Here is a 21018-nt window from a genome sequence, read left to right on the forward strand (position 1 = left end):
CCGTATAACTCACAAACTCGTAGCTTAAAGCAGATAACCCGTAAGTTGGAGAGGAAATCGTGTCTCACTAATTTAGAAGATCTTCACTTAGCCTGGAAAAAGAGTCTGTTGCTCTATAAAAAAGCCCTCCGTAAAGCTAGGACATCTTTCTACTCATCACTAATTGAAGAAAATAAGAACAACCCCAGGTTTCTTTTCAGCACTGTAGCCAGGCTGACAAAGAGTCAGAGCTCTATTGAGCTGAGTATTCCATTAACTTTAACTAGTAATGACTTCATGACTTTCTTTGCTAACAAAATTTTAACTATTAGAGAAAAAATTACTCATAACCATCCCAAAGACATATCGTTATCTTTGGCTGCTTTCAGTGATGCCGGTATTTGGTTAGACTCTTTCTCTCCGATTGTTCTGTCTGAGTTATTTTCATTAGTTACTTCATCCAAACCATCAATATGTTTATTAGACCCCATTCCTACCAGGCTGCTCAAGGAAGCCCTACCATTATTTAATGCTTCGATCTTAAATATGATCAATCTATCTTTGTTAGTTGGCTATGTACCACAGGCTTTTAAGGTGGCAGTAATTAAACCATTACTTAAAAAGCCATCACTTGACCCAGCTATCTTAGCTAATTATAGGCCAATCTCCAACCTTCCTTTTCTCTCAGAGGAATCTGCAGAGGAATGGTCTATTTGAAGAGTTTCAGTCAGGTTTTAGAATTCATCATAGTACAGAAACAGCATTAGTGAAGGTTACAAATGATCTTCTTATGGCCTCTGACAGTGGACTCATCTCTGTGCTTGTTCTGTTAGACCTCAGTGCTGCTTTTGATACTGTTGACCATAAAATTTTATTACAGAGATTAGAGCATGCCATAGGTATTAAAGGCACTGCGCTGCGGTGGTTTGAATCATATTTGTCTAATAGATTACAATTTGTTCATGTAAATGGGGAATCGTCTTCACAGACTAAAGTTAATTATGGAGTTCCACAAGGTTCTGTGCTAGGACCAATTTTATTCACTTTATACATGCTTCCCTTAGGCAGTATTATTAGACGGTATTGCTTAAATTTTCATTGTTACGCAGATGATACCCAGCTTTATCTATCCATGAAGCCAGAGGACACACACCAATTAGCTAAACTGCAGGATTGTCTTACAGACATAAAGACATGGATGACCTCTAATTTCCTGCTTTTAAACTCAGATAAAACTGAAGTTATTGTACTTGGCCCCACAAATCTTAGAAACATGGTATCTAACCAGATCCTTACTCTGGATGGCATTACCCTGACCTCTAGTAACACTGTGAGAAATCTTGGAGTCATTTTTGATCAGGATATGTCATTCAAAGCGCATATTAAACAAATATGTAGGACTGCTTTTTTGCATTTACGCAATATCTCTAAAATTAGAAAGGTCTTGTCTCAGAGTGATGCTGAAAAACTAATTCATGCATTTATTTCCTCTAGGCTGGACTATTGTAATTCATTATTATCAGGTTGTCCTAAAAGTTCCCTAAAAAGCCTTCAGTTAATTCAAAATGCTGCAGCTAGAGTACTAACGGGGACTAGAAGGAGAGAGCATATCTCACCCGTATTGGCCTCTCTTCATTGGCTTCCTGTTAATTCTAGAATAGAATTTAAAATTCTTCTTCTTACTTATAAGGTTTTGAATAATCAGGTCCCATCTTATCTTAGGGACCTCGTAGTACCATATCACCCCAATAGAGCGCTTCGCTCTCAGACTGCAGGCTTACTTGTAGTTCCTAGGGTTTGTAAGAGTAGAATGGGAGGCAGAGCCTTCAGCTTTCAGGCTCCTCTCCTGTGGAACCAGCTCCCAATTCAGATCAGGGAGACAGACACCCTCTCTACTTTTAAGATTAGGCTTAAAACTTTCCTTTTTGCTAAAGCTTATAGTTAGGGCTGGATCGGGTGACTCTGAACCATCCCTTAGTTATGCTGCTATAGACATAGACTGCTGGGGGGTTCCCATGATGCCCTGTTTCTTTCTCTTTTTGCTCTGTATGCACCACTCTGCTTTTAATCATTAGTGATCGATCTCTGCTCCCCTCCACAGCATGTCTTTTTCCTGGTTCTCTCCCTCAGCCCCAACCAGTCCCAGCAGAAAACTGCCCCTCCCTGAGCCTGGTTCTGCTGGAGGTTTCTTCCTGTTAAAAGGGAGTTTTTCCTTCCCACTGTAGCCAAGTGCTTGCTCACAGGGGGTCGTTTTGACCGTTGGGGTTTTACATAATTATTGTGTGTTGGGAAAGTGTAGTGACACGGACCCACAACAGGGGGCGCAAATGAACGGTCAATAGATGAGCCAAAAGGTAACAATTTAATGTTGTGAATTGTGCACAACGAACATACAGACAATCTCAGAATATCATTACAGTCAATCCACAAAGGTGACGTGTGGGCAGGCTCGAGGATAGAAGACTTCCGTCCTGAGAAGAGCCGGAACCACACGATTTCCGCCAGCCACAGAACCTGGTGAATACTGGAGCCGCCAAGTCCCGAATTCCCAGGTGATCACCGTCCCCAACTGTCGGATCTGGTACTGCTGGCGAAGAACAAAGACAGTCAAGTGTGGGTGTGTGTACACCCAGTAACAACAGCGGTGGGAATGCCACCTCCACCTCTCACTCAATATGTTGCAGCGATCCCTCAGAGGAAAAAGAGTGCCGTCTTGCACAGCCTCCACAAAAAGGACCGGTATTCCTGCAAACACTCACAATAAACAGATTTACAAAAGGCTGAGGATATTACCTCCAATGAAGTATGATATCTCGGCGATGAGGTGGAGATGACGTCTGGGTTTTATGGAGTGAGATGATGAAGAATGAGTGACAGCTGTCAGGAAGTAATGAGTAACAGCTGTCACTCCCGGCTGAGTCCGTGGCGGCAGCGGCCTCTCGTGCCTGAAGCCCGCACTTCAGGCAGGGCGCCCTCTGGTGGTGGGCCAGCAGTACCTCTTCTGGCGGCCCACACAACAGTATGGCCTTGCCTTACAATATAAAGCGCCTTGGGGCAACTGTTTTTTGTGATTTGGCGCTATACAAAAAAAAAATTGAAAATTGATTGATTGATCATCCAGTTGATTGCTTGGCCCCCCTTTTTTGAGTCAGTCAAACACAGATGAAGACGGTGAAGCAGAAACATTCAAGCTTGTTGACAAAGACAAAGAAGTGAGACCCCAAGTCACCTGTCTTGTAACCAAGGTCACAAAGCAGTCTCTTGGTTCATCGAGATTCAAACGCTTCTCTACTTGGAAGAGTCTTGTAAGGGGTGTGGCAGTTCTTATTCATGTAGTCAAGTCATTGTCAAGAAGAGAGAAGAGTTATGGTTGTAAGGGATGGCATCACTGCTGTCAGCTACTCACAACAGAGCGTTCCCAAGCAAAGTTGGATATATTCAAGGCTGTGCAGGAAGATGTGTATAAAGAGGAGTTGAAATAGGCTAGCGGTGGCTACATCCGAGGCTAACAGCCGCTACAGCCGAGGTTAGCGGCGGCTACATCCGAGTTTGGCGGCGGCTACGTCTGAGGCTAGCGGCGGCTACATCTGAGGTTAGCGGCGGCTACATCCGAGGCTAGCGGCGCAACATCCGAGGCTTGCGGAGGCTACATCCGAGGCTGGCGGCGGCTACATCCGAGGCTAGCGGCGGCTACATCCGAGGCTAGCGGCCGCAACATTCGAGGCTGGCAGCGGCTACATCCGAGGTTAGCGGCAGCTACATCTGAGGCTAACGGCCGCTACAACCGAGGCTGGCGGCGGCTACATCCGAGGCTGGCGACGGCTACATCCGAGGCTGGCGGCGGCTACATCTGAGGCTACCGGTGGCTACATCTGAGGTTGGCGGCGGCTACATCCGAGGCTAACGCCGGCTACGACCGAAGCTGGTGGCGGCTATATCCGAGGCTAACATCGGGGTGGGGCGGTGTGCGGCGACCGGACCTGTGGTGGTGGAGACTATAAGTGAGAATTGTTTCACAGTTAATAGTGGCCAGTACTAAACCACAATAGTCAACATGGCACCACCTAAGAAAATGGATAAACTTGAGGAAGACATAGAGGAGATAAAGACCTCATTAAACGTATATCAAAAGACATGTCTAATCTAGACAAGTTGACGGAGGAGATTAAAGAGCTCAAAAATCTTGTTAAAGAGAAGGACAAGATTATTAAGAAGCTTGAACAATGTGCGGATGAACTTGAACAATACTCTAGAAAAGACGATGTTATAATATCTGGTTTAGAAACAAAACATGGGTCTTATGCAAGGGTAGTGGATTCTAGTAGAGCCAATGGGGAGGATGCACCACCTGAAGAACTTCAAACATTGGAACAACAAGTTACAATTTTTTTATATCAAAAAGGTGTCATCCATCAAGACACTATATCAGACTGTCATACTATTCCATCCAAAGATAGTAAAAATAAACTATCTACCATTATTATAGGAATTACAATCAGAAAATACAAAAATGAAGTATTAAGACAAGCAAAGAATGTGAAAGGAACAACTGTCTATATAAATGCGCATCTAACGAAAAAAAATGCAGATATTGCTAGGGAAGCAAGACTACTAAAAAAAACAGAAACACGTTGCTACATGGGTCTGGAACTGTAAGGTGTGGATTAGTGTGAAAGAAGGAACAAATGGCATACAAATCAAAAACATGGATGACCTTACAAAATACAGACCTGAATAGACAATTGAGTATGACGCCAGTTGGTAATTTGACCAAAACAAAATCAGATCAAATATGGAAACAGATGATAAAATATATGACATAGACACCAACATTGATGAAAGTATATTTGACTTAAAACCAATTGGTTGTGAGTATTATATGGAAGAACAGCTAAACAGTGAAAAAATTACAGAAGATACCCTGTCACTTATACATATAAACAGCCGAAGCTTGTACTGTAAAATGTCAAAAATAAAAGATTATTTAAATCAGTTTAAAAATAGATTCAGCATTGTTGCAATCACAGAATCTTGGCTTAAAGATGACCTCATGGCTGATGTTCAAATGGAGGGATATGAGCTGTATTTTGTAAACAGAAGAGATAAAAAAAAAAGGCGGAGGTATTGCTTTGTACACAAAAACAGATCTGATATGTACAATTGTAGAAGAAATGACAATTATGGATGATGTCATAGAAATTGTAACAGTGGAAATTGTACATGAAACATCTAAGAATATTCTAATCAGTTGTGTATACAGAGCACCAGATTCTTGTGTTGTGAAATTTATAGATAAAATAATAGAATTATTCCATCAAATCAAAACCAAAAGGCTTTTTATGTGTGGAGACTTTAACATTAATATAGAAAGCTCCAGTTGCCAAAGAACAAGTGATTTTGTGAATTCAATGTATAGTTTGGGTTTATTCCCCTTGATAACAAAACCAACCAGAATTACATCGCAAAGTGCAACTGTAATTGACAATATATTCACAAATAGAACAGATGAAATTATCAAGAATGGGATCTTGATGACAGATCTTAGTGATCATTTACCAGTTTTTTCAGTATTTAAATACAAACATTGGTACAAGAAAAAAACTGTTATAAATTTTAAAAGAGATAAGTCAGTAAAAGCCTTAGAGGCATTAAATTATGACCTTAAAAATCAAAATTGGGAAGAAGTTTATGTCGGCGACGTTAATGTAGCATATAATTCATTTATGAAAATACTGATGAAATCATATAATAAACTGTAAATTAATAAAAATTAGTAAGAAAAGAGTAAATAAACCATGGCTGACTAAGGGAATAAAAAATGCTTGTGTAAAGAAAAACTATATAGGTGCTTTTTAAAAATGCAAACAAAGGAAACAGAACACAGATACAAAAAAATATAAAAATAAACTATTGACAATAATTAGGAAACAAAAACAAGATTATTATAGTGAACAATTAAATAAGAGTAAAGATAATATAAAGGCAACATGGGGAATTATAAATAGTGTGATTAAAAGTGATGGAGCGAAATCAACTTTTCCAAATTACTTTGTCAAGGAAAATAAAGAGATATATGACATAAAAGAAGTTGCAAATGAGTTTAATGATTATTTTTCAAATGTAGGATCAAGTCTGGTGGGAAATAAACTAATAGTAGAAGATAAATTAAATACACTTGTAAATACGGTCAATAGTATTTTCCTTGACAATGTGGAAAAAGATGAAATAAGAAATATTGTAAAAAACTGTGTAAGCAAAAGATCAACTGACTATGAAGATTTAGACATGATGACTGTAAAAAGTATATTAGAAACTGTTATTGAACCATTCACTTACATTTATAATCTGTCTCTGTCAACAGGAATTTTCCCAGACGAAATGAAAATTGCCAAGGTAGTCCCATTATATAAAAATGGAGACAAACATAATTTTTCAAATTACAGGCCAGTGTCATTGCTTCCACAGTTTTCTAAAATTATGGAAAAAGTTTTTGTGACAAGGTTGGACAAATTCATTGAAAAACATCATATTTAAATAATGCTCAGTATGGATTCAGAACAAAACATTCGACAGCTATGGCAATTATGGAATTAACAGAGAAAATATCAACAACAATAGATAATAAGGATTATTTTGTAAGTATTTTTATCAACCTGAAAAAAGCTTTAGATGTTATCGACCACTCAAGGTTGCCTCACAAGTTACAACAATATGGAATTAGAGGTATTCCACATCAGTGGGTAAAAAGCTACTTAGAAAATAGAAAACAGTTTGTTCAGATAAATAATACTAAATCAGAATTGTGTAACATTATTTATGGAGTACCACAAGGGTTGGTACTTGGACCCAAACTGTTTATTTTGTTTATCAATGACTTTGTGAATGTATCTAAAGTACTTGGCAGCATATTATTTGCTGATGATACAACATGATTTTACTCTGGATCAGACATACAGGAAGTAGTGTTGTGTGTTGGGGGGTTTGGCTGGACATTTTGGTGTTGTTTTCTTTTCTTTGCTCTCCAGGTGGTATGCAAACTGTTTTTTTGTCTGTGGAGAAGGTGCTGGCAGAAGAGTCCTTCACCCTCATCAGCATGATTTGCAGCACCTGTGGATGATGCTCACGTGCAACCTTAAAGACTTTCAGCTGGCGTTCTGCATTTAAGCCATGAGTGATTCGAGCAGAATTGCCGGGAACTCGACCTTGTGACGTTCGTTTGTGAGACGCTGAGGACCGCGCCTGGGTTTGACACATCGTGCCTGTGAAGGAGGACGGGTGAGGGACACATGCTGTCAGCACACATCAGAGGTGATTGATTGTCTGAATAAGTGTTAATAGTAATTTGGTATTTTGTTACGCAGTACATTTGAACATTGATAAGAATTGTGCAGCTCGCTTCTCACGGCCGTGGCGTGCGGACTGATGATCCTCCACCTGTTGTGAGAGGCTGCTCATTTACATAAAGCTTAAATTCAGACCTGAATGTGTTGCTGATAGTGTGTGCCTTTGAAGGATATTAGTTGTAGCTGTTGACTTACCTCACCTCTTCTATCCTTCACAGAGTCAGTTTGTCGTGTCCACCTGGGGGGTGTTTGGCAGTGAATGTGAGTCCAGAAGCGCCGGGCTTCGATCCCTTTGGGCGCTGGAGAGCGCGCCGTCCTTCACTCCGCCAGACAAACGCACTTTTATGTTGTACACCAAGTATTGCACAAGAGGGGAAAATAAAATTGTTTTGTTTTTGGAACCGCTTTCTGGTTATTTAGCGCTGGGTTCAGTCAGACGCAGGTCCGCTCCTCAACCCGCGTCGGCACATAGCAAGTAGTACAAGTGATAAATACAGAGTTGGAAAAAGTTAAACATTGGTTTGATATGTATAAACAGACTGTCACTAAATCTTAATAACACAAATTTCATATTGTTTAATGACAGAGTGGAAAAAAAATGATGTGTCATTAAAAACAGATGGAATGGACATACAATGGATCAACCTCAACAACGAAATCAAAGAATCAAGGTTGCTTAAATTATTTAAAAAACGTATTAAACTAGATGTATTAAGTAAGTATGAAACTATGAAATAACTCAGTGGGTTGTGACAAAGTCTAAAATGTAATCTGTTAATAATGTCTAAAATGTTTTAAGTCTAAAATGTATCCTGTTAAAAATGTAATCTTTTAAATAATGGCTAAAATTGTGAAATAAGTCAGTGGCATGTGACAAAGTCAAAAAAATGTAATCTGTTAGATAATGTTGAATAATGATGCTTAAAATTGAAAGACTATATTGTAAAAAGGGGCAGAAAATATAAGACTTGTTCTTCCCTCTGCTCCTTTTCATTCAATGTCTTGTAATATATTAATTTCTGCTTTTCTGTTTTTCTTTTAAATGAATGAAATAAATATTGGAAAAAAAAATGCTTAACACAGGGTACTGAAGTGTACTGCCAAAGTGCCCTTGCAAGGCTAGATCCCTTCATTGACAAGAGCGGATTGCTAAGAGTTGGAGGTTGGATACACAGGGCAGCTTTGGAAGACGAAGAGAAACATCTGCTCATCCTACCAGCCAGCCATCATGTGACTACTCTTCTGGTTCAACACTTTCATGATAAAGTAGCCCACCAAGGTCGCCACTTCACCGAGGGTGCTTTGCGCACAGCCGGTGTCTGGATAGTAGGAGGGAAGAGACTCATCACTAGCATCATATTCAAATGTGTCACCTGTAAAAAGTTGAGAGGCAGGAAAGAGGTTCAAAAGATGTCTGATCTGCCCGCTGACAGGTTGGCAATGGACCCACCTTTTACTCATGTAGGGCTGGATGTTTTTGGCCTGTGGAGTGTTACCACTCAGCGGACATGAGGTGGAGCTATTGAAAGCAAGAGGTGGGCAGTCATTTTTGCTTGTTTAAGTACAAGAGCCGTGCATCTTGAAGTTATTGAATCGATGTCAACCTCGAGCTTCATTAATGCCCTGAGGCGCTTTCTCTCCATACTTGGGCCTATCAAACACCTGCGTTCGAACAGAGGCACGAATTTTGTTGGTGCATGTAGAGAACTTCAAATTAACACAGATGACCCTGAGATCAAGAACTACCTGCAGGAGCAGGGATGTGTGGCCTCTTGGACGAATAGTCAAGGCCATTGCTAGCTCGGACAGCAATGTTTGTAAGGTCATAGTGAAGACTCTTAGTCAAGGGGTAATTAAGGAGTTCCATATGCCCATTACTGATGTTATTTTACTTATGCCACAGAAGAAAGAGTAAATAGTGGTATAACACATTTATACCAAGCCGGGAGTGTTCTGACTCCTGTCAGTGATTAGAAGAGTTTTGGTTCTCTCTTGTGGTGGTTTGAGTTACTGCGGCTTTAATTACCAGGCAGTCTCAGTGCTCTGACATTGTGTGCAAGTATTCCTCCACAGAGAGCTGGTTGTCTGAGCCTTGGAGCGGAACCAACAGTGAGTTTTGAATGCAGTTGGTTATGTTAGTTGCTTAATGGCACTGTGGTGTTCAAGACATTTATTTTTAAGTTATAAATTGTGCCAATACAGCTAATGCTAAGTTGCTATGCTAATCGTTAGCAAGATGCTAGCTAAGCTGTTAGCTAAGCTGCTATGAATAATTTGTTTATTGTCAAACCTGTTTCATGTGACTTTCCTGTATGAGCATAGGATACTGTGGGAAGAGGTTTAGTTTAGGTAACAGTGTTATACTTACCTGATTTACAATCTGAAAAGGAAGGAAAAAAAGTTATTGTCGGTATTTTTGCACATATTTTTTTTTTATTGTAACGTTTGTATTTCATTGTGTTGCAGTTTTCACAAAAAAGGCACCAGAGGATTTCAGTAAATCATTCAACCTGGAATCAAGCCTGCTGGGTCTTCTTGTTAGCTATCTGTCATGAAATACAGCTCACGTATTGTCCAGGACAGAATACATGGTCTTTGGCATGGTAATAGAGCAGGGGTGGCCAAGTTCGGTCCTCGAGAGCCACATTCCAGACACTCTTAGTTGTCTCCCTGCTCCAACACACCTGAATCCAATGAAAGGCTCGTCTTTCATTGGATTCAGGTGTGTTGGAGCAGGGAGACAACTAAGAGTGTCTGGAATGTGGCTCTCGAGGACCGAACTTGGCCACCCCTGTAATAGAGCATGACCTACTGAATATATTAAGACATAGTGACAGGCTGAAAGTGCCCCCTGGTGGCAGGTGGCGCCACCTACATTTAGACACCCCTGTATATGCTGTACTGTTACAAAATAATAACTGTAGTTAATTTTAAAGGTGTACATTTTGCTCTCAGACTATATTATGTGCTTGTGAAGATTATTTTGGAATTTCTATACGTCTCTCTTTTTTGTCTGTTTGTCCATCCATTCAGCTGCTCATCTGTTAATAGCCAGTTAAGAAGTATAATTTCTCTGTATCCCCACAATGCTGAGACATGCCTCCATCTCATTACTGTTCCAAAAAGGAAAAGATTCAACTTCCTGTGTTTCTTATAGACACATTAGTCTCCTTATGTTGTGTACTGCCTTGGTTCTGGCTTGGTCCTGCCTCTTCTCTCTGTGTTTCCAGGTGGCGTGCCACAAAGCTGATCATCTCATCTGTGGCTCATCAACTCAGCAGTATACGAGGTCTGTTAGAAAATTAGCCGACCTTTTTATTTTTTTTAAAAACTATATGGATTTTAATCATGTGCGCTTGCATCAGCCAAGCTTGAACCTTCGTGCGCATGCATGAGTTTTTTCACGCCTGTCGGTTGCGTCATTCGCCTGTGGGCAGGCTTTGAGTGAGCACTGGTCCACCCGCCCTCGTCGGATTTTCATTGTCAGGAAAATGGCTGAGCGATTGGAGCAGCGCTGAATCAAATTTTTCCAGAAACTGTGAGAGACAGCCAGGTGGAAACCATTCGGAAGATTCAGACGGCTTTCAGTGAAGATACTCTGGGCGTCACACAGATTAAGGATCATTACAACCGGATTAAAGACGGCCCACAGCGGCGCAGGGCGCGCCGCGCTCTGAGCGGCCATCGACAGGCTGAAACAACCAGATCATTTTCAAAGTGAAGGCTGTGTTGATCCGGGACGTCGTCTGACTACTAGAGAAATTGTGGAAGAGGTGTACATCAGCACTTTTGCGGCACATTCCACTGTTACAGGAGATTTTGTAATGAAAGACGTACGGAGGAATTCCCGCGTCGGGACGGAGCCGCTCATGGCGCACAACAAACAACACCTCCGTGTTGGAAGTCTCACAGGACAAGTTGTGACATGCCCAGCTGTTACACAATTTCTTGGATACTCACTCGACTGAAAAGCCACTGAAAGCCGTCTGAATCTTCCGAATGATTTCCAACACGGACGTGCTTTTTGTTGTGCACCATGAGCGGCTCCGTCCCGACACGCGAATTCCTCCGCACGACTTCAACACAGCCTTCACTTTGGAAATGATCTGGTCATTTCAGCCTGTCGATGGCCACTCGGAGCGCGGCGCGCCCTGTGCCGCTGTGGGCCGTCTTTAATCCGGTTGTAATGATCCTTAATCTGTGTGACGCCCAGAGTATCTTCACCGAAAGCCATCTGAATCTTCCGAATGGTTTCCACCTGGCTGTCTCTCACAGTTTCTGGAAAAATTTGATTCAGCGCTGCTCCAATCGCTCAGCCATTTTCCTGACAATGAAAATCCGACGAGGGGGCTGGACCAGTGCTCACTCAAAGCCTGCCCACAGGCGAATGACGCAACCTTCAGGCGTGAAAAAACTCACGCATGCGCACGAAGGTTCAAGCTTTGCTGATGCAAGCGCACATGATTCAAATCCATATAGTTTTTAAAAAAAATATAAAGTTTGGATAGTTTTCTACCAGACCTCGTATAAACCCCATTTCAGCACTTCCATGCTACAGACTTTCTACCGATTTCTAAATTCTGTTGGCATATTTGCCTTATCTCATTGTACAATATAAATCCTGTTCCTTTTTCCTCATTCTGTCTCCCGTATTTTGGGTCCTCCATTCCGTTTGGCTTCAAACTGTAACACCTTAATGTAGATAGAAAACTTTTGGCCAAACTGTTCAAGCATCCCGTATAGACTGAATGCTGTCTTCTATTATATAAAATGAACAGACTGGTTTTATCACAGGAAGGCATTCCTTTGTTAACCCTCAAGCGACGAAGCTATTTTAGCAACTAACATGACCGAGTGGGGTTATTTATGGTCCCTTTGACTTTAAATTGTAATACTTCTATATAAATGATTGTTTTAAGGTTCTTCATATTTATTTCACTCTTTAATATATGTACGTATTTGTCCATCCTTTTCATCCTCACTCAGGGCATCAAGATTCAGTCTCAGTGCTTGTGTAGCTTTAAATCTAGTTCTTTAAATCTAATTCAGTTTGAAATTCTAGGCCTGTTGGCCATGCTTCCTTGCAAAACAGTAAAATATAATTATTGGAGTTGGTAAATTACAGTACCATCTTAAGCTATAATGTTGACAATCTCATAGATCTTCCCAGGGTCATAAGTGTACCCCACACAAATGTGGATAAAATATGCTACACTGATCGGCCGATCCTTGCAAAATTCTATGAATAAATGCAGGACAAATAGATTGACAAATTCATGGTAGGACACTTCATTGCGATTAAAATTAGAAAAATGGAGAATAAAAATATATGCCAGGGTCATAAATGACCTCACTCCGTCGTTTGAGGGTTAATATACTCAACCTTTTCAATATATTGTACTCCAAACACCATAGTAATCTCCCTGAAGTGGTAATTTCATTGGATGCTGAAAAAGCATTTGACAGAGTGGAATGGGAGTACCTTGTCGCAGTCCTGAAGAAATTTACTTTTGGTGATAGATTTATTTCTTGGATTTGTCTCTTGCATACTTCCAACCTAGCTTCTGTATGTACAACCCCTGGCAAAAATTATGGAATCATTGGCCTCGGAGGATGTTCATTCAGTTGTTTAATTTTGTAGAAAAAAAGCAGATCACAGACACGACACAAAACTAAAGTCATTTCAAATGGCAACTATCTGGCTTTAAGAAACACTATAAGAAATCAGGAAAAAAAATTGTGTCAGTCAGTAACGGTTATGTTTTTAGACCAAGCAGAGGGAAAAAAATATGGACTCACTTGCCTCTCTTAAAATATGGTATCAACTTTGACTTCACTTCAAATGTGTATCTGCTTCTGCTCTTGGCCCATTATGTAAGAATCACCTCTTTCCTCCCTCCATCTTATAGACTGCATTTCACCTGTCGGATAAGAATGACACTAAATGTTTCCGTGATCTTTTTAGGGATAATATACTCAACAAAAATATAAACGCAACACTTTTGGTTTTGCTCCCATTTTGTATGAGATGAACTCAAAGATCTAAAACTTTTTCCACATACACAATATCACCATGTCTCTCAAATATTGTTCACAAACCAGTCTAAATCTGTGATAGTGAGCACTTCTCCTTTTCTGAGATAATCCATCCCACCTCACAGGTGTGCCATACCAAGATGCTGATTAGACACCATGATTAGTGCACAGGTGTGCCTTAGACTGTCCACAATAAAAGGCCACTCTGAAAGGTGCAGTTTTATCACACAGCACAATGCCACAGATGTCGCAAGATTTGAGGGAGCGTGCAATTGGTATGCTGACAGCAGGAATGTCAACCAGAGCTGTTGCTCGTGTATTGAAAGTTCATTTCTCTACCATAAGCCATCTCCAAAGGCGTTTCAGAGAATTTGGCAGTACATCCAACCAGCCTCACAACCACAGACCACGTGTAACCACACCAGCCCAGGACCTCCACATCCAGCATGTTCACCTCCAAGATCGTCTGAGACCAGCCACTCGGACAGCTGCTGGAACAATCGGTTTGCATAACCAAAGAATTTCTGCACAAACTGTCAGAAACCGTCTCAGGGAAGCTCATCTGCATGCTTGTCGTCCTCATCGGAGTCTCGACCTGACTCCAGTTCGTCGTCGTAACCGATTTGAGTGGGCAAATGCTCACATTCGCTGGCATTTGGCACGTTGGAGAGGTGTTCTCTTCACGGATGATGCGAAGGAGATGTGTTGTGCTGCATGAGGCAAATGGTGGTCACACCAGATACTGACTGGTATCCCCCCCCCCCCCCCCCCAATAAAACAAAACTGCACCTTTCAGAGTGGCCTTTTATTGTGGGCAGTCTAAGGCACACCTGTGCACTAATCATGGTGTCTAATCAGCATTTTGGTATGGCACACCTGTGAGGTGGGATGGATTATCTCAGCGAAGGAGAAGTGCTCACTATCACAGATTTCGACTGGTTTGTGAACAATATTTGAGGGAAATGGTGATATTGTGTATGTGGAAAAAGTTTTAGATCTTTGAGTTCATCTCATACAAAATGGGAGCAAAACCAAAAGTGTTGCGTTTATATTTTTGTTGAGTACCAATATGTTTTCCTTATGGCTTCCCCTCATCTTATTTATTTAATTTTTTTTTTTGAAATTAGACATTGTACATGTGTTATTTTTACAGAGTTGTCCTATCAGCCCCCTAAACACCTTTGGGAGGACCTCGTTGAACTTATATCCCATAAGAACGCTCTTACATCATGGATATATAATCTTGTTCTTTCAACGGACAATCATCCAGTCAATAAAACTATCAGTAATTGGGAACAAAAGTTGGGTCTGGAGTTTGGGGAACTTTCTGGATTAAGCTTTTGATAGAATTCATACATCATCATCTTGTGCAAGACTACACTTATTCAGTTTAAAGTAGTACATGGGCAGCACTTATCAAAGTCAAAATGACCCTAAATTTATCCCAGTGTGTCTGATATGTGTGATGTCATGGGAGAATTTTTAATTATTATTATACCAACCATTTTGTATTATGATTGGTATATTTGTGGCGTGTAATTATGGAGGTTTGGGTTGTGGCACATTTATGTGCTTTGATTGCACTTTCATTATGTTTGCACTTTGTAAATGATGCGCACTTTATGTTTTTTACAAAGTCAAGGTGAACTCAATTTTACAGGCAGAAAACTCAAGAGGATAAGGTGCCAAAAACAAAGGTGATTTATTTTGTTCCCCAAATACCACAAATCCAAAACAGTCTTAAATGTGAACATATCCCGATCACCACAAACATCTACAGAGCAAATGCAAACAAGATCCAAAAAACAAAATGTCACAAAACCAGATATGGCATATTCATGGAGGAAACCATAAGGAGCGAGTGACGACAAGAGCAAAACAGAGATGAACCAGCAAAGACTGTTAAACAAGGAGGTGCTTAAATAGTAAGTAAGTCCCTTCGGCTGCTCCCTTGTTTGCACTCGGGGTCGCCACAGCAAATCCAAGGTGGATCTGCATGTTGAATTAGCACAGGTTTTACGCCGGATACCCTTCCTGACGCAACTCCACATTGCATGGAGAAATGTGGCAGGGGTGGGATTTGAACCCGGAGCATACTGAACTGAAACCAAGCACATTAACCACTTGGCCACCACCCCTGCAAGGAGGTGCTTAAATAATAGGTGGAATTAACAACAGGTGGGTGATAAACGAGGAGACAGAACTAAGACTCACGTGGACAACAAAGTAGTGCAGAGAGATAAATAACTGAACACACCAAAACTGGTGCAAGAACTTATAATAATCATAATAACAACAAAAGAATGAAAACATGATAACAAAGGGCATGGAACAAAGAATGAGCAGTGCACATAACCCAGGCACTGAAAAGTACATAAAGCAAGAGATTAACATATGCACTCACACGCAGGGGGCAAGGAGGGACGCAAACCCATTTTATACACACACACACATACAGTAGTGTTCAGAATAATAGTAGTGCTATGTGACTAAAAAGATTAATCCAGGCTTTGAGTATATTTCCTATTGTTACATGGGAAACAAGGTACCAGTAGATTCTCACATTCCAACAAGACCAAGCATTCATGATATGCACACTCTTAAGGCTATGAAATTGGGCTATTAGTAAAAAAAAGTAGAAAAGGGGGTGTTCACAATAATAGTGTGGCATTCAGTCAGTGAGTTTGTCTATTTTGTGGAACAAACAGGTGCGAATCAGGTGGCCCCTATGTAAGGATGAAGCCAGCACCTGTTGAACATGCTTTTCTCTTTGAAAGCCTGAGGAAAATGGGACGTTCAAGACATTGTTCAGAAGGACAGCATAGTTTGATTAAAAAGTTGATTGGAGAGGGGAAAACTTAAACGCAGGTGCAAAAAATTATAGGCTGTTCATCTACAATGATCTCCAATGCTTTAAAATGGACAAAAAAAAACCAGACGCGTGGAAGAAAACGGAAAACAACCATTAAAATGGAGAGAAGAATAACCAGAATGGCAAAGGCTCACCCATTGATCAGCTCCAGGATGATCAAAGACAGTCTGGAGTTACCTGTAAGTGCTGTGACAGTTAGAAGATGCCTGTGTGAAGCTAATTTATTTGCAAGAATCCCCCGCAAAGTCCCTCTGTTAAATAAAAGACGTGCAGAAGAGGTTACAATTTACCAAAGAACAAATCAACTAGCCTAAAGAGAAATGGAGGAATATTTTGTGGACCGATGAGAGTAAAATTGTTCTTTTTGGGTCCAAGGGTCACAGACAGTTTGTCAGACGACCCCCAAACGCTGAATTCAAGCCACAGTTCACAGTAAAGACAGTGAAGCATGGTGGTGCAAGCATCATGATATGGGCATGTTTCTCCTACTATGGTGTTGGGCCTATATATCACATACCAGGTATTATGGATCAGTTTGGATATGTCAAAATACTTGAAGAGGTCATGTTTCCTTATGCTGAAGAGGACATGCCCTTGAAATGGGTGTTTCAACAAGACAATGACCCCAAGCACACTAGCAAACGAGCAAAATCTTGGTTCCAAACCAAAAAAAATTAATGCCTCGCAGATGTGAAGAAATCATGAGAAACTGTGGTTATACAACTAAATACTAATTTAGTGATTCACAGGATTGCTAAAAAAAAGCAGTTTGAACATAATAGTTTTGAGTTTGTAGCATCAACAGCAGATGCTGCTATTATTGTGAACACCCCCTTTTCTACTTTTTTTTACTAATAGCCCAATTTCATAGCCTTAAGAGTGTGCATATCATGAATGCTTGGTCTTGTTGGATTTGTGAGAATCTACTGAATCTACTGGTACCTTGTTTCCAATGTAACAATAAGAAATATACTCAAAACCTGGATTAATCTTTTTAGTCACATAGCACTACTATTATTCTGAACACTACTGTACACCAGTGGTAGGGGCTAGTGCACACAGAAGAAACACATCCACACACATACAAGAGACATGAGACAACCCAGACAAGTTGACAGAAGAAAATCCAAACATGTAGAAAAACTCAAAAACAAGCCACTGGGTGGAACCGCCACAGTGCAGATGTTTTCTCTTTTGATGAAAAAAAATGTAAAAAAAAAAACGGATCGAGAATAAATCCTTTCTCGAAATAAATTTTAAGGTAGTACTCATGACAAATTGTTATACGTGGATGAATTAATCTGGAAACTTTTATTAAAAACACAAATTAAACATGATAGAATTTCCAGTTTAGCATAAGGCTCTGACCCATAACAATGATCTGCATCACATTCCAAACTTCATGATCGAAGCCTTGAAGATGTGTTGACAGTGCTGCCATACTGGGTTCATTCTTCTATCCTGCACAAACAAGTGCATGATGTAACTTTCCACCAGGCACAGTTGTCGGGCCCAACACCATTATTTTTACTCTTACACTAAATGCACTCACACTCATTCACCCCTGGGCGTGTTTGTCTAACAATGAGTTGTGATCAGGAGCAAAGCTGCTGTGTTCAGTTTATCTGTCACTAGAAAGCAGTTGCACTTTAGACCTCCAAAAACACAGTAAATACTGAATAAGAGAAAAAGGATTTGATTTGATTATGATGTCTAAACAACAACAGCACAGTGAGTGTTGGTGGAAAGTGCAGTTCCTCTATATACTATGATCTATGGGTTGGTTTGTTTGTTTGTTTTTGTTTTTTCTTGGGGGGGAATAACATCTGAAAATGTCAGCTTTAGCCTTTTTTGTGGCATACTACCTAAGAAAAAGTTATCGCAAAACACATACATATTTATTAATGAAGTGACACCTAGATTTACAGAATTTGATACTGTTTCACTAGAAGCTCGTGATGTCTACAAAAAGCACAACCTGCATATACGTATGATCTTATACCAACAAAATTGTTTAAGGACCTGTGGCCCGTTCTTGGGCGGACTGTGCTGGAAATTGTTAATCTTTCATTAAGCTCTGGTTCTGTTCCTGGGTGTTTTAAATCTGCAGTGATTAAACCATTGCTTAAAAAATCTGGTCTTGACCCTGGTGTATTGAGTAATTATAGGCCGATATCAAATCTGTCATTCTGTTCTAAAATTCTGGAAAAAAAAGGCAGCTTGTGGACCATCTTACTGAGAATGATCTTTCTGAGCCACTTCAGTCTGCTTTTAGAAAACATCATTCCACAGAGATAGCGCTCATCAGAGTGGTGAATGATTTTCTGTGTGCAATAGATTCGGACACCACGATGGTTTTAGTGCTTTTAGATCTTAGTGCTGCGTTTGATACTGTGGATCATCGTGTTTTACTTGATAGGCTGGAAAATTACTTTGGGATTATTGGAAGTGTTCTTGCTTGGTTGACATCATACTTGTCCAGTCAATTTTATTGTGTTGTGTATAATAACACTACTTCTGGCCTTGGTGAAATGAAATTTGGGGTTCCACAGGGGTCTGTGTTAGGCCCCTTGCTTTTCTCACTTTATATAGCGCCCCTTGGGCATATTCTGCGGCATTACCGGATTGCCTTTCATTGTTATGCTGATGATACTCAATTGTACATGCCGGTAACTGCTGGTAATCTTGTCCATATAAAAGCCTTAGAAGATTGCCTTATATCTGTAAGAAGTTGGTTGTCTAGTAATTTCCTACTCTTGAATTCTGATAACACTGAAATGATGGTTCTTGGTCCAGCCAGCCATCGGCATCAATTTGACCAGCTGGCGCTTAATTTGAGTTTGTGTGTTGAGCATCATACGGACAAAGTGAGGAATCTTGGAGTACTTTTTGATCCTACGTTCTCTTTTGGCCCCCACATTAGAGACATAACAAGGGCTGCCTTCTTCCATCTGAGAAATGTGGCGAGGATTCGTCCCATCCTGTCTATGGCTGATGCTGAGACTTTGATACATGCGTTTATTTCTTCCAGACTGGACTATTGTAATGCTTTATTTTCTGGTCTGCCGCAGTCTAGCATTCGGGGTCTTCAATTGGTACAGAATGCTGCTGCTAGACTTTTGACAGAGTAGAAGGTTTAACCACATTACACCCATTCTGAAATCCCTTCATTGGCTACCGGTTTCTGCCAGAAATTATAAAATTGTTTACGGACTGGCACCTTCCTACCTGGCGGACTTGGTTAAGCCCTACGTACCTGCGCAGCCCTTGCGTTCGCATGGCGCAGGGCTTCTGTGTGTTCCGAGGATTTTTATGTTTGCTTTGTAATTTCTTTTTATTCTACTGTGTTTTATCCTTTTATTGTGCTTTTCTTGATTTTAATTTTTATTTTAAATTACTTTGTGTTGTTATGAATTGGGTGAAGCGCCTTGGGGTGACTTTGTAATGAGTTGGCGCTATATAAATTGAAACTGATAGAAATTGATAGATGATACATCTGTGTGTGTGTGTGTGTGTGTGTGTGTGTGTGTGTGTGTGTGTGTGTGTGTGTGTGTGTGTGTGTGTGTGTGTGTGTGTGTGTGTGTGTGTGTGTGTGTGTGTGTGTCTAAAACAATGACAAACAGAAGACCATCTACCATCAAACTCAGGTGTTTCGGAGTCTCAGTCGACCAACTAAACATTGCTAAGTTGAAAGTTTGTTTGCTTGTTTGTTTTGTTTAGAATTTCATTTGGAGTCACTGCAGCCTTTTGGTGTTAAAGCACCTAATTATTACAATGCTGAGTTCATGCATATTATGCTTCATAGGAATTCATGGCTTCTGACTTCACGGCATCGACTAAGAAGCTGAGTTCGTTGCACAGTGTCTCGTGTCTGTAGGCCATGCGGATCTGGGCTACGTTGGTTCGACTGATATCGTTCCCTTCAGGTCCATCTTTCAAGTAGTTCACGCCTAAGAAGTGCTTCTTTTCCTGCAAATCAATGAGAAAATATGTTGTGGTTGCAGACAAGTGGATCAGTGTTGGTAAAAAAAAAAAGCACAGAATGAAGACAAAGGACAGAAAGGAGTGAAAATGTCACATCACCTGGTGAGAGAGGCCACTTTGCAAAACACTGTTTCTCGCAATCTCACAAACGTCACAAGTGCTGAACTTCCACAGCTGCGCTGCGATGGCGTACTCCTCCATTAAGGGCTCCTAAAAAACAAAACATCAAGATCAGCAAGCACATCACTCTAAACCACACTGATGGCATCAGCATAGGTCAGGTAGGGGAGCTGTATGTCTCTGCGTCCACCACCGCACTATGGAACTGGTCTAGTGTCCTGGATGGCAACCATCCAGACAGACAGGCATCCAATCCATCCCCAACATATGATGACACACAGAGCATACATTTCCACAAAGATTCTGCACTCAAAAAAACCAACATGGGTGTTGTTGGTTTTTATGTTACATGAACTTAAGTTTAACATGTAGCTTCTACGATATAAAATCAAGTTTTATGGGTGAACACATTTAAATCGTTGAGTTGAGAATCTTGTAGTTTTAACATAACATGCAACAACTTAAAATCTAACTTGCTCAGTGAACATAACAAAATGATGGAAAGTATTTCCACCCAAGCAAAATTTCATTTCATTTCATTTATTTGAATTCGGACAGTGCATATTAATCAATGCGTCAGCAAAGGCTTCAACATAAATATGCCAGAGTTAGCACAGGAGCTAAATTTCATCCGTTGTCCTAAGGCAGGTACACACATTTAACAATAAAGCTGACAACACAGAC

The 21018-nt window shown here is 40.5% G+C and overlaps 1 protein-coding gene across 1 annotated transcript in view; it reads right to left on the reverse strand.

Annotated features, from left to right (window-relative positions):
- Positions 1-19737: 19737 nt before the first annotated feature.
- Positions 19738-21018, reverse strand: part of ampd3a (adenosine monophosphate deaminase 3a) — a 52017-nt gene continuing 50736 nt past the window's right edge. Inside the window, exons 13-14 of the mRNA XM_034190866.1 lie at positions 20314-20424; positions 19738-20199 (exon numbers count right to left, since the gene is read on the reverse strand). Of these exons, the coding sequence (XP_034046757.1) occupies positions 20023-20199; positions 20314-20424 (288 nt within the window). The 3' untranslated portion in view covers positions 19738-20022. The remainder of the gene's footprint in view (positions 20200-20313; positions 20425-21018) is intronic.

The sequence above is a fragment of the Thalassophryne amazonica genome, chromosome 2 (genome assembly GCF_902500255.1).
Source record: "Thalassophryne amazonica chromosome 2, fThaAma1.1, whole genome shotgun sequence".
Taxonomy (NCBI): domain Eukaryota; kingdom Metazoa; phylum Chordata; class Actinopteri; order Batrachoidiformes; family Batrachoididae; genus Thalassophryne; species Thalassophryne amazonica.